General features: G+C 41.5%; 1 protein-coding gene across 2 annotated transcripts in view; it reads right to left on the bottom strand.

The window, feature by feature from the left end:
• Positions 1 to 13,971, bottom strand: part of LOC126915993 (serine/threonine-protein kinase NLK) — a 218,200-nt gene that overhangs the window by 49,941 nt on the left and 154,288 nt on the right. For both annotated transcript variants that reach the window (XR_007710392.1, XM_050721322.1), the window contains exon 4: positions 1,751 to 1,857. Coding sequence is in view for 1 of the 2 variants with exons in the window: in XM_050721322.1 (XP_050577279.1) it covers positions 1,751 to 1,857 (107 nt within the window). In the remaining variant the exon portion in view is untranslated. The remainder of the gene's footprint in view (positions 1 to 1,750; positions 1,858 to 13,971) is intronic.

A 13,971-nucleotide genomic window follows, 5' to 3' on the forward strand; every position in this document is an offset into this window, starting at 1 on the left:
GATTAATGACAAAACCTAGCGAAATATTGGCTCGTCGAATTAAAATTACGAGAGAAACGATGTCACACGCACTGCCTCTAATGGAATCAATTTTTTCCTACGAGACTCTATTCTCGAGAAAATAGATTTCGAATATTCTCCTCGAGCGGTTACAAGCGTGGATTGTTTTAACGCTCGAAGAACCGACGACTCGAGAGTAGTTACTCGAGAATAACGACTCTCGTTTCGCCATCAAAGCGTCCGTCATTTCCTATGTAGAATTGTTTAGGCCCTGTACGAAGTTCAGCGCCGGTTCTCAGTGTCCAGGACGATTTGCCACTTCAAAGAGATCCTATATCATCGAACCGAGTAAAGTAAATTTTCGCCAACGAAAAAGTTTCTTCGTGGTTGTACCTACATTTGGCGAGTTTCGCTCGACGAAGAATTTCTCCAATTTTTCTATCGCAGTCTGCCCTTTTTTCGTCGCTGTCGATGTTTTAAGAAAAGCGATTCTTCGTATCTCGTATTTTCTACAACTAGGTTTCTCCATATTTCCGTGAAAATCGAAAGAATTTGAAGTAAGAGGAAAACACGATTAAGTTAAAATTCTCATATTTATTCGTCGGAACGTAAAATCCTACTACGTTCGTCGTCTGTTCTCGCGTGAAAAATCAACGCGATTTTCACGATACACGCGGGAAAGCATGCAAATCGTTGGGTTTGAACGTAGCTAGAGCGCCAGCCTCGTAGGAAATTGACTCGTGACTAACGAACCGAGAAGACTCGCTGAGTTCCGACAAAATGGCCTCTACGCGCAACCAAACGCTCCCTCCTCCCACTTGATACCTGTTTCTGTCGATTAGAGCCTTCGAACTGCAGGCTGCACGTGACGTTCGCTCGTAAAAACCGCGTAACGAAATGAAAATCTGCGTTTATCCGTTGCAGACGATGCTACCCGTCTCGATACTGTGAAATTCACCAAGGAACATAACGTTCGTTAGAAGCAATTTTCGAATAGCACGCGATTATTTTCCTGCTCGTTACCGATAGCCTCGAGAACCTGACAGCTTAAAAGATTTGCCGAAATAAGTTAAGCTTGTCACGTCGAAGATATATTTCGTTACAAAAGTTGTATCTATCTAATCCGCGGTTCATATAGCATAATGTAATGTAGTAATATAAATATGATATTCTCATAAAACTAAAAATATGTATCAATCTTCTTAATTGCCGTATTAACCCTTTGCACTCTGAATTTTATTTCAATTTCGTTATCAGCAGCTCTCAACGCTTTCAAGTGTTTTATTTGAAATTTACATTAACTAAGGAATAAGACAATTTAAATAAATAAAGGACGAAACCAATTCGCTTAAATACCAGTTTTATTCACACTATTGTTGTATTTTGCAATTTTTAATCTTTTAATTTTACATGTTGAAACAATTTCCAGGATACAATCCTGGTTTTCTTTCGTAGGTTTCACAAAAAAAAAAAATATGGAACTGGAAGAATATCGAGTGGGACTCCTGAGATAAAAACTGATGTCGAGTCACACTCGACATAGGAGTGCAAAGATAAAATGTTGTTAAAGATACAAGTTTTAACAAGACTCGAATTCTACATCTCAATTCGTCGATATAGATCATGATCAAATTAAAAAGAAAAAAAGAGCAGAAAGAGTTGTTAAAAAAGAATCGAAGAATACGTGCAATTCTACTACAGTACGTTCGATAAATCCAAACGAAGCAAAGAATAATATATATTTACTCACCTCGGAGGATCTGGTAGAGGAAGACCTTGATATGGTCGGGGCTGAGATGCTGAGGGCTGACGATGATCTTGTGCAGGTCGCTCTGAAGCAGCTCCGTGATCACGTATCTGTGCGGATGCTCGTTAAGGAATTTATGAACAATCATCGAATCTTAACTGAAATTAAACCGTATCGAAGGAACGAGCCGCTCGATTACCACGGCTGATTCTCTCGCAGCGTCATTTACACGATCCTCTACGACTCGCGATAAAACCTTACCAACGAATATTAACTCTCTATATGCCGGTCGCTCGATAAAACCAGCTCGATCTATCAAGCTAATCGCGTGAGTACACGCGCGGGAATCAATTTGAACGACTCGTTCCGGACCGCTCCCTTTCTCGTTTCCTTTTCGTTTTTCCCTCTTCTTGGAATCTAGGGTATCCTCGTTGCGCACTTGTTACAGCAACATGAGCTGATAATAGCGCGAAGTGGAATGTAAGAAAATTAGAGTTACGACTGGATTATATAGGTGGATCATTAGGAAACGGATTGCTCTGAAATTACGAACAGATAGACGAGGATAAGACGAAGATAGTGGAAGAGTTGAATTATTACAAATTGCCGCTATCAAATTCATAGGTTATTTCATTAAAATTTATCTGCGTGATTTGAAAGTTTACATGCGAATTGTGAAAGTTTAATAGCGTAAATTGGAAGGTAGGAAAATTAAAGCTGGATCATCGTAACAGGTGGATTATAGTAAATTGTATTTTTATATAACCAGTGAGTAGGTTACGTTGTGTAATATTACTTATAGAAAATAGCGTGAAATCTGTTAACACGTAAATCGAATCTACGCTAAAGAAGACATCCGTATCTTTCGTTCGCGATCATCAAGATAATATTTCTTACGATATAACAAATATTTCTTTCTTATTTGTAATTACAAAATTTCCCCAATAGAAATCCTGTTTTAATCATCTTTAAAACATTTCTTCTGTTCCGAGTAATTTACCATTTTCAACGATAAAATTCTTTCAAAATGCGAATAAAAAAAGGAACAAGAAAACAGAAACTAATCTCTATTGGAAAAATAAAATGGTAACAGCGACGATCGGAACGTCTGCTACGACGAAAACCTTGGCAATCAGGTGGTTCTCGTTCCTGATCCGTCGGCTTAATGGATTCCTTCGTCGGCCTCGAACAAGTTAATCCGTCGAAATGAAGGGAAAAAAAGGAGGGGAATGGCGCACAAGGGGAGAAAAGAAGCGGAATAGAAAAGAAAAAGAGAGAGAAAGAGAGAGAGAAGAATCGAGCCCGATGACGTCGAGCCGTGACGAAAGTAGCTGGCCTTAATAAACCTGCCGGGGTAATTTACAGCGCTTGGCCCCGGCTCCACGGGGTGAAACTTCTTCAGAAAGTTAAGCCGCCACCGTTCGTGGACAATGGCGAACGGAAACTCGCGTTACCAGAAGTATCCACTTTTGTTAATGGAGCTGTGGATAAAAGTGACCCATCACGTTTCCTTCGTTAAACGTTTGCCTCGATTAATCGTGTTTGTACGTTTTGAAAGGGGATTCCGTTTTTATATCGTGTCTCGAAGATGATAGGAAGAGAGATGGGCATTTCTAGAAGCGTAAGGAAAGTTGGTTCGTTGTCGTTCGAAGTTGCGAGATCGCGATCGAGTCGATAATTTAAAGCCTGAAACATCGTTCTTTCTTCTCTAAATCTTTCCTTAATCCCCTCGTACGAAAAATGAAAAATACATGCAAAGAAGTTTTTACAGACATCAAACGTACGGTCAATTTTTTGTACAGAACAACTCACTCCCGATGGGACATTAAACGTATACGAATAACGAAACGGAGCAAATTCACGATCGAACGAAGAACGACAAAAATTTCCATTTCACGCTCTTCGAAATTCGTTTCACAGTCATTTTCGACGACTCTCCGAAAATTCGTTACAGACCGTCCCTTAGAAAAACCTTCGAGCTCCTTAAATTTAGACCACATGAAATCCTACGTTGAAAATGAATCAAAACTAAGCGGATTAATCCGAATCACACCGTTCGCGCGAAAAAATCCGGAATCTCGGCATATCGACGAAAAACACGGAGCCTGTAAAGTTGGCCAATTACCAGGGTTACGATAATCACAAGCACCCCCTTGTTCGCAAGAAACTTATCGACCCCCTGCCGTAACTTCGCTGCACGGTAATTTCACGATGGAAGGAGAAAGAACAGGCTCCTCGATCGACAAGCCATGCCACGAAGAAAGGGTAGAGCCAAGAAAGAGGGCAAGCGGAGGCAATAAAAAGTACTCGAAAAGTTTTTACGCGATCCGAACGATGGTCGAGCGTTCGGCTACGCCGGAAGTAAATGGGGTGGCTGTATCGAACCGTGCCATCATGCACGCGCCCCTTCCTTCGCTTCCGCTGTAAATCGAAACTCCCCAACCACAGCATTTACCAACGTTCGATTTCACCTTTTCCACGTTGATGTTCCCTTTTTGTCTCGCGCGATGTGTCGTCCCTACGTCGAGGATATTAGTCGATCGTCTTATAATTTTGCACGTAGATGTATACGCGTACGTATGAAAGTAACGAGCATTTTTATTCGACTTTGTATCGTTGACAAGATCGATACAGCCCTGTATGATTTGATATTTCGTTAAAAGCTACGGTAGATTGTCCCGTAATTGTCTATCTTTCGTAAAAAGCGATTGAAATTGTTTCGTCGAATAGCACGTTTGCATGGTATATTTCCGCTTTGAGAAGAAAAAGACGAAGAAAGAATTAAATTAACCTAACAGAAAGGCACACGAATAAATGCGATTGTGTAGTAATAGCTATCTTATGGATTATTTATCTATTCCTCTTTTCTACGCTATCTCGTACGCTTTTATAATGGGTGACATTATTCTACCATTAATGTTAACGTGATTCGCTTCCAGTTAACTCCTCGTTCTCCCGTATGAAATATTAAAATCTCTTTCGCATGTAGGATATTCTAATCGAAAGACAGACGTGTCCTCGGTTTTCTTCCGCTATTCCCATTCGAGAAGCCAATTATTTTATTCGATCCATCTATCGAAAGAACGAAGACAATGAGGCAAAGTATACGATAAAATACGGAACACGAGCGTGCGAACGATTAAATATCATTTACATTTCCCCGTTTCCGAAACCTTGGAAATCTTCCAGAACTCTCGCATTTCCATCAAAATACTGCATCGCAAGGATCACCGTATTCCCCATCAGCCTTCCCCGTACGAGAACGTAATTCGTCTTCGATCGGCGCGCGCGTCCTTCGAAATTTCGTTTTTATCCAGCACGACGAGCACATAGTCAAAGTGAAAGAGAGAAAGAGAGAAGGTTGGAGGAGAATGAAATAGTATAATGGCGGAATGAGGTCGACTGGTAGGTTGGAATGCAGGTAGAGGCTGGCTGCGAACCTGGTGTGGTATGCAAGTCGACTGGTCCGGCTGGCTTCGGACTGAAACACCTAAGCGCACACAGCCTTTGCCGACGTTCCACGCTTTCGAGCTGTGTCTCTTCTGAAATACGATCGATGGACCGCTTCGTACGCGATATTTCCAAGTAGCAGACGCGTCCACGGGATGCACACGCTCATGGGAGGCCGGATATTTTCGCGAGAAACGAATGGTGTACCAGACCGCGCCGCGAGTTAAGAACCTATCGCGGTAACCTGTTTCGAGATCCTGCAAGATTGATCGATCGATTTGACGGCTGGTGAGAATCCGTGCAGCGATTCTGTCCGAGAGAAACTGGAACTGGCGGCATGCGATTCTTCCTCGTCAGCCATAATCCAAACCTGACCAAATTTCTTCCGATTGTGAGAAAATAAAGGATGATTTATCGGTAGAGAGGTTGAGACATAGCGAATTGGACAAGTAGATTGCTGCCTGATAATAAAACTGTACTGCATCGTTATACAGCGACGATGTTAGATCGTGTAGGAAGTTCGTTCGCATGTTTTTAAAACATCGTTACTTTGCGAGGCCCGTTTCATCAACGATATTCGTATCATTTCATTAATTAATTAAATTATTTACATCGTAACTTCGAAGCTTGTGCTCTTACGTTAATAAAATTCTGTATTTAACGCGTGACATACGCGTTTTTCCTTTATATCATTTAACAACTACTTATGAAAAAAGTTGTTCACCTGACTGTAACATTTTGTGTTATAACAACGTTCTTTGGTATTCATAGTACGATAAATATTCCAATATCCTGTCTGACAGTAAACACCAACCAAGTGTACCACAACCATAGAACCCGAGAATTTGAAAAAGAAAACAAGTTAAAATTATCTTAAAAAGTCTGTCATTAAAAATCCATAAAAGTAAGGGGAATTGCTAATGCTTTTCGAATTGATAACAATTAATAGAAGAAAGATACCAGATAACCACCTCTCACGCTTGAATTTTGACAGAGATGATAAAGGATTCTTCGACGTAACGAGAGAGACACTTCTCGCTCGAACACTTTTGCCAACAACCCGATACTTGGCATACGACAACTGCGTCAAACGCGTTTACGAGTTCGTTGCTTAAAAAAAAAGAAAAAAAAAAGAAAAAAGAGGTGAAAATAAACTGCACGATCCTCCACGTTCGACGGTTTTCACTCCGACTTCATCGCCCCGACGAACGTCGATGAAGAGAAAAACGATAGAACGCGCTGACTCTCGCTAATCGCACGCCAGATCTACCTCAAGCCAATTACGAAATATGCTTTTTTCCGCTTCTCAAACAATTCTCGCTATTTCGGTTACCTCTGCGAATTTTCCGACACTTGTTCGGACATTGTTTTAAAATCGAAAGCGAAAAAGTTTTCTTGCTAATCCAACGGGCCGAGTATCGCCACGGAACTAACCTGGAGACGTTTTAAGGCGTGAATAAAAATCATTATGCCGCGTACGTGATAGTGAAAATCCATGGAGACAGAATTCCGGCGAGCTTTGATCGATCGCAGCCGAAGGGCTGCGGACGCTTTCAGCGTATTATTTAGAATTCGCGCCGAGATTTAATCGCGTTTGCGGCTCCATCGCGATTTCCCGGTTCGCTTTTCACCGACGCCGTGTCGATCGAGTGCCATCGAAACACTTTTAACCGCGTCGCCATCAATCCTCTACGAACGATCCGAAATAAAAAAAAAAAAGACGCGTAAAAAACAATCGTCAGCTTTCTCTTGACAATCAGTCGGGTCTCGATAAGCTTAACAATCTGCTCGATGAATCTCGATTACCAATAAACTACACGCGTGAAACGCGATCTAAACGACGAGTCGATATCGGAATTCTTTTGAATACAGTATCTAGGAAGGGGACAGCTAAGAATTCATTTAAACGTTTCTATCATGATAGAAGAAATTATTATATATATGTGACAATGTGCACAAGAAAAATGAATTAATACAACTTTATATGCAAATCAGACTGAGTTTCTGTATCTTCTTAAGAGTACTAAACGTTTCTCAAACCTTTATTCATACATTTTATGAAAGTAAAATTGATTCTTGTAACCTTAGCTTTAATCTTAATCGTATTAAATAAAAATGAGTATTCTTTTTTTTTCACCCAGAGATAGTATCGAGAAGAACAGCAGGGTTAAATTACATTCCAAATACTTTCACCGAAAAGTTCTTCTTATTATTCAGAAATTCTCGCATTAAGTTCTACGTGTACACAGAGATACGAGGGATTAAAAAGGGAGGAAAAATTCGTTGAACGAGCAAAGGCTGATACGTTAGTCGTTGGATTTACGATCGTTTAATATTCAACTGGTTCTCGTGAATCGCGAAAAGGAATTAACGCGTGATTATCGATGTAAAGGGCGAAGCGCTTATCGTCCGCTATAATAGAGTTTGCTTTAACACGTTTAATAAAGCGATTCACCTGGCAATCATCCCCTGGAAGAAACGCCCACGTAACAAATTGTTGAAACGGGACCGAAGTAAAAGGCTAACAATAATCGATCGCCTTGATCGATGGGTTTTAAAGTTTTAACACGTCCGACGGATATCTGAGTGAAAGGTCGAGTCTCTGTTTGGTCTCGAGCATTTAAGAAGCAAGTTTTCGCGGTACTGCTGTATATATATGGCTAGTTGATCCGGATAAAAAGATTCCATTGTTCCAGTGGAAGTAACGAATTGCACTTTCGCTGCGATTGGTTGTGCGATCGACAGTGTCTAATGGGTGACACGCGTCGTTCGATACGTGGAATTCTTACGCCGTTGACGAAGCGACTGTGGAACAGCGTGGTCCGATTTCGTTTGAGAAAGTTATCAAACTTTAGAAAGCTGTGAAATTAAGAACTATCAAGAACGAAGAATTATTTATGCTGTCGTCGTCGAAGGATAAATAATATCGACTATACTGGCTCGCAACTGGACTCAAGTAACGCTATTCGCGTGCAACGAGAGATCGCACAAGTGGCAAAAACATTAACGAAGACTATAATAAACTACGATAGCCTTAGTTCGTAAATATCAACTTTTATCGAATAAACTTTACACATAAACTGGCTGATTCCCTGGACCACCATAGTAATTTCAACTTTCAACCATTTAAAAGCTTCGCCAACACCGTTGCAAACTCTCTTTGAAACTCCTAAATTCCATCATTATGCAACAATTTGTTAATCAAGCATGTATGTATTTAAAGTACGATGACTACAGAAAGTATTGGCATACGCCTTTGTTCTTCCATCAAACGATCTTTTATCAAGTTCTACGCTTCATTTCCGTAGCATCAAATTTTTATAGTCGCATAAAACTACTACCAAACGATTAATTCGATATACTTGGGTCTGATTAATCGTTGCGTAGATGTTACAATAAATACAATCGCGTGGCGATACTTTTTGTAAGCACTGTAGCTTTCTATAAACGATGACCCATGACCAGGCGTAATTTCGTTTGACGAGTATCGATACACGCCTAAGCATGATCATTCGCGTTATTCTAATAACATAAGGGCAGAGGCAAGGAGAAAGACCCCTCTAGTTAATCGATTAACTAGCACGAACCTAACGCGGTTACCGGCGTTGTCGAATTAGCATAGATTATCAATATTACCAGGCTAGACAAATATTTGCGTTATCCAGAGATCACGCTACGAGATAGCGCGATTATTTGGGCCAATAACACGGTTCACCGCGTACCTCTATCCCACGCGTTTAATGTCTGCTCTTATTTTGAAATATGAAAAATATTGAAAAATTTGGGACAGATACGAAAGTTTCCGACGATAAATGTTTTAAAAATCTTTTTTCTATGAAACGTGTTAAACGTATATAACGTGTTTTATACGTTTGCCTTTTTCCATTTTATCAATATGTAATCCTCTTTTGATACTGTTTTCCTCCCACGTTCAACGTTCACATAACACCATTAAAAACAGTATATCCTTCTTCATATAGCAGGACTTTCAATACTCTTTGATAATCGTGAATTAAATTCCATTTCCTTCTCCGCCTTTATTCCATTTCCTCCTCCGCTTTCACCTTCCTCTTTTTGCATATTTTTCAATGGAACGAATTTCTCTGAATGACGTTGCCTAAACTAACACACTCGCGTTCCCAATTCTTTCATAGACCTTTGATTTCCCAACTTTCAATCGCCGTTCACCTTTTCCCTCGTTCATCCATCCCCTATCTAACCGCTGCAGCTGCATTTTTTTGGTTTTCATCGCCGCGCACAGCCTTTCACCTTCGCGACAAATAAAGCTTATCGAAAAACCGCAATATTTTTGCTTTCGTACGGTTAACTCGCGCAGTTTCACTCTTGCGAGGGCCGATTCAACCCTCCAACCTTTTACCAAGCGCCTGTTCCTCGGCATTAATTTTCACTCGACTGTCGTTTGAAATCATCGTCGTCGACCCTTTGATCAACGTTGCTACGTTCGAAAGAGCGAGCAAGAACAGCCGATCTCCGGTGATTCGTACTTCGTTACTTTTGATCTCGCATTAAAATCGAGCAAAAGTTAACAGATTCGTTATCCTATCTCGCGCGTCTTCTTCAAACGACACCAAACATCGCAGACACCTTTTCCCTTTCCCCTTTATCTTTGTCCCCATCAAAAGTTGATTTTGCACCATCTTTTTTTCGTTTCATCCTCCAAACGATCGCAACCTGCGCGTTCCGCGAGCTAAAAAGAGACCAGCGAATCGAAAGGCGGAAACTTCTCAAAGATCCAACCGTAAAGAGCAAACGCCCTGCAACGATCAAACGTTTGGCAAAATATTCGAAAAACTCTTTCTCTGTTCGTCGTTCTTACACTTTGATATCGCAACTTTGCGCAACACTTTTCAACGAACTCTTAAAATCGGAGGAACGTGTTCGCAGAGTGAATATGAGGAAAAAGGCATAGTTTTCGAGGAGCGTCCTGATGTTTCTAAGTATTAATCGGAAACAGAGCGAAGTCGAAGGTTTTCCAAGGGATTAACGAGACGCTGGATGGAAGGACGGGCTTTGAACAGCGTTTTACTCTCGGTGAGAACCCTTTGACGAGCTGACCTTTTCAGAGCCAACGCACACTCGGGGGTTGATCCCTTAACTCGGAACCGCGGCGATTCTGCCGTGTTTCGCGCGATTTCCTTTTACGAACGCGCGTGCCGATTCCTGGCCAGGAATTCGCTCGATGAAATCTCGAATTCCGTGTGTGCTCAATGGAAATGCGAATCACCGTTTCCATTAGTCCGATGCTCGAGTTTGATGGAATAATGAATGGGGCTGAGGAATTCCATATAGCTTCCTCTTTTTAATCGACAGCTGTAATTTTCATTATTTAAAGGGTTTGTAAGCAGAATCGAAAGAAGAAGCACAGTTATAAAGTTCTCAGAAATTTTCCGGATGAATCGGGGTGACAAACATTTTTTCAAATATTTCCTTCTAATCGCAAGTCGTAATTGCGATTATCGTGTATTTTTCATAAAACCTAAACGTCTAACGAGAACGAAGAACCGATGAAAATCTCTATCGAGCAAAATCGAAATCACGAGCGACGAAGGAAGAAACGTGCAGGAAACGGTAACCACTTCGGAAAGCGTTTTCTGGTCCCGTTGCTTGTCGCCAGCTATCGATCGCGGATTTCCACTTCCGCGTCGTGCGTCCGCGATTTCCCTTTTCTCTTTCAGCCGACGAAAATGATTGCGAGGAAGGTTTGGCGGTCGCCTTGGTGCATGGCGCTCGGGGCGCAGCGATTGGTGGATCGATGCGTGTCTGCCTCCTGGTAGGCACGTCGACCGGTTCCTGGACAAAGCGACTTGCCCCTAGCATTCACCCGGCGCGAAGGGAATCGAGTATCCTGCCGTTTCTCCTGTCCTCCGCCTCTCTCTTCTCCTCTCCGAGTCTTGCACCGCGATACCGGTCCGAGGAGGAAGAAGAACCTGGAAGAGTTCGGATTCTTCGTTCGAACTTCGTCGTCACGCTCCTTCCACCATTCTTCTACCAGTTTTTTCACGTTTTCACGGCGGGTGTCACGTTCGCGTGACTCTGGTCGTAATCGGCGATTAGAATAGCGCGCAAGTAGCGGTAGAATTATTGTCGCAAAGTAAGACAGGTGTTCGAGGAACGTCGAGGAAACATAGAAACGTGTCGAAACGTTCGAGTCATGTAAATCCGGAGGAAAAGGAAACAGGACCTCGCGGCAGGAATAAGAAGCTTTTACACAGAGAATCGCGTGTCACGTCGTGAAAGTGTTCCGAAGAACTTCGAAAAGAAGCGACACAGATAAAAACATTGAGAAGAATGGTTTCTGGGTGAAGTTTTCGCTCGTCTCTCGTAATCTTTGCTTCGATAGTTGTTCTCGCGGTTCGACGATGCTTTTTAGATTAAACGTGCAACTTGCTGAAACGTGTATCGTCGACGACTTAAAAGACGATCGATAAACCGAGCGAACGTCTTTGTAAAAGCTCCGGCTAGTGTTTCTGGACGAATGTTCGGTAGGTGAATCTCAATTTTCCAAAGGATCTTCCTCGGCCGAGCGATCATCGATGTCACAGGGATGAACCTCGCGTCTCTTTATTACACATGGCGTAGGATAACAAAGAAGAAGAAGAAGAAGAAGAAAGAGAAAAGAAGGGAGGAAGGAGGAGGAGAAAAGTTAAGGACGATGATGAAGGCTTAGAGCGCGAGGTGTTCGAGCAAGGCCAATCCGGCTCGTCCGACCGGTCAACCGAGTTCGAACTCGGCTGGCAAACAACTACGGGAACCCGACGAGTCTCGGGATTCTTCTGCGGCCGATTCCTGTTGTCCCGGCGAAAAAAATACCGATCTACACGGCACGTGCAAATTCTACGCCCAGAACCTTCTCCTTACTTCGAATCGCCGATCTTTCGATTCGAGTTTCAGGATCCGACGATCGTGGATTCTGCTCGGCCGACCCTCTTTGGGCATTGCGTGGGTGTTCCAAGGTTTTTCATTGAAATTTGGAGGCGTGTTGGAAGATCGATGGTACCAGGATTTTAAAATAAACAGGATTATTTCGGATTTAACGAATGGTGAACAGAAAAAAAAAAAAAAAAAGAAAAAGAGGCGAATGGAAATTATAAAAAATATGAAGGTTTATGTAGAAGTTCATAATGAAAATAAATATAATATGAATGAAATTTAAGTTAGGGTACTTAGGGGAAATATGAGAGTCTGCTCAAGGGTGCATGGCGAAAGTGTAATACGAAGATGCGTTTTAAGGACAGTGAGGAAAATATGAAAATCTAAAGAAGGGTCTACGCCGGAAATATGAATATCGCGAAACGAATTTCTAAGTGTAATATTAGAGTACGCTAATGGCATAGAAAACGCATTAATAAGAATCGAAATGCAAAAAACACAGAATAAATATCTTATGCGCCTTTCGATACACATTTTGAAGAACTGAAAGGTACAACACGTAATCGCTTAAAGCAGAAACGGTTGACTGATTCCGCAAAAGAAAGATACAGCCGCAATCAAGTGACACAACGGCCGCGTATGAAGAAATGAAAACTCAACTAGAAATAAAAAATGGATCGTGGAATCTCGTTTTAGCAGGCGGGCCAACGGTTCTTTTTATATAATAGCAGAGAAATGGAGGAACGAATAAGGCGAACAGAGGAAGAAGAGAGAAAGAGAGAAACAAAGGACGGGCTCTCGGCCCAAAAACTGCGCAAGAGCGATCGATACACGGCACGATACTCGATATATTGCGGAGAAGCTGCCGGAGAGGAAGTTACAATCGATGTTTCCGGTTCGAGGCACGTACTCGTCGAAAACACCGTTTTCCCTGTTAGAATAAAGCGAACTAGGCGTCGTTGTGCTGTCATTCGATTATTGCGATTCAATTTTTCGTCTCCGCTACAATTTGAAACCTTTGAAAGCTTCGCATTTTATTTCCACGTGTTTTATTTCACGTTCCATTTTAATTATCCCTCTGACGACTAAATAGTGAAACAATATGCAAAAGTTGCGTGGATGAAATGTTGTCGAAGGACGCGAATAAAATAACGTTAGAGAAAGGAAAAGACTTATTCGAGTAACAGGTACTTTAAATTTGTAGATAGATTGCGATTTAAAGAGAAAATAATTTGTCGCGTAGTATTATAAATATTTCAGTTTCGTCAGATGTCGTGTAATTGTAAGCTTTAAACGAAAGAAGAAAAGACGTTAAACAAGTGCTTCGCTGAACAACAAGTTTACCAAAACCAACGTGTACAATTTCGCGCAATTTCCCTCCGAAGAAAGTTTGATTAAATTTCGAGCTAAAAAGCTTAAAACATTCTCGTTTAATATTCTTAAAAGTCAAACGAGGAAAGTCCACTCGGTTCACAGTTGTTCCGTTCGTTCCTTCTCTTTTTTTTTTTTCCATTTCTCTAAGCCGCGTTTTCGAAGTACACGTTCCTTTCCCCGGCTCCCAGCAGCGTCGTTAGCAGCCACGAAATTTATTCAGAATTTTCCCTTTTCTTTTTTCATCTTGCGCGTGCGGTAGCGAATTTTCTCTCCAACCATATGGTCGAGAAATTTCAACGTTGAAACTTCAACAAAAATTCAACTCGCCACAAGTCGACGAATAACACGACGTTGTAATTTTTCAACCCTCTGGACGTTTAGGGTTCGACAGATTTCCTGTCTATTTGTCACGGATGCGTAAATATTCAATGCGTAAATGCTGGTAAAATATATGACGTAGGAGATCTTTGAAACAGATCTCATTTTTCACCCGTGTGACGACAAATATC

This window comes from Bombus affinis, chromosome 5 (assembly GCF_024516045.1).
Source record: "Bombus affinis isolate iyBomAffi1 chromosome 5, iyBomAffi1.2, whole genome shotgun sequence".
NCBI classification, from domain to species: Eukaryota; Metazoa; Arthropoda; class Insecta; order Hymenoptera; family Apidae; genus Bombus; species Bombus affinis.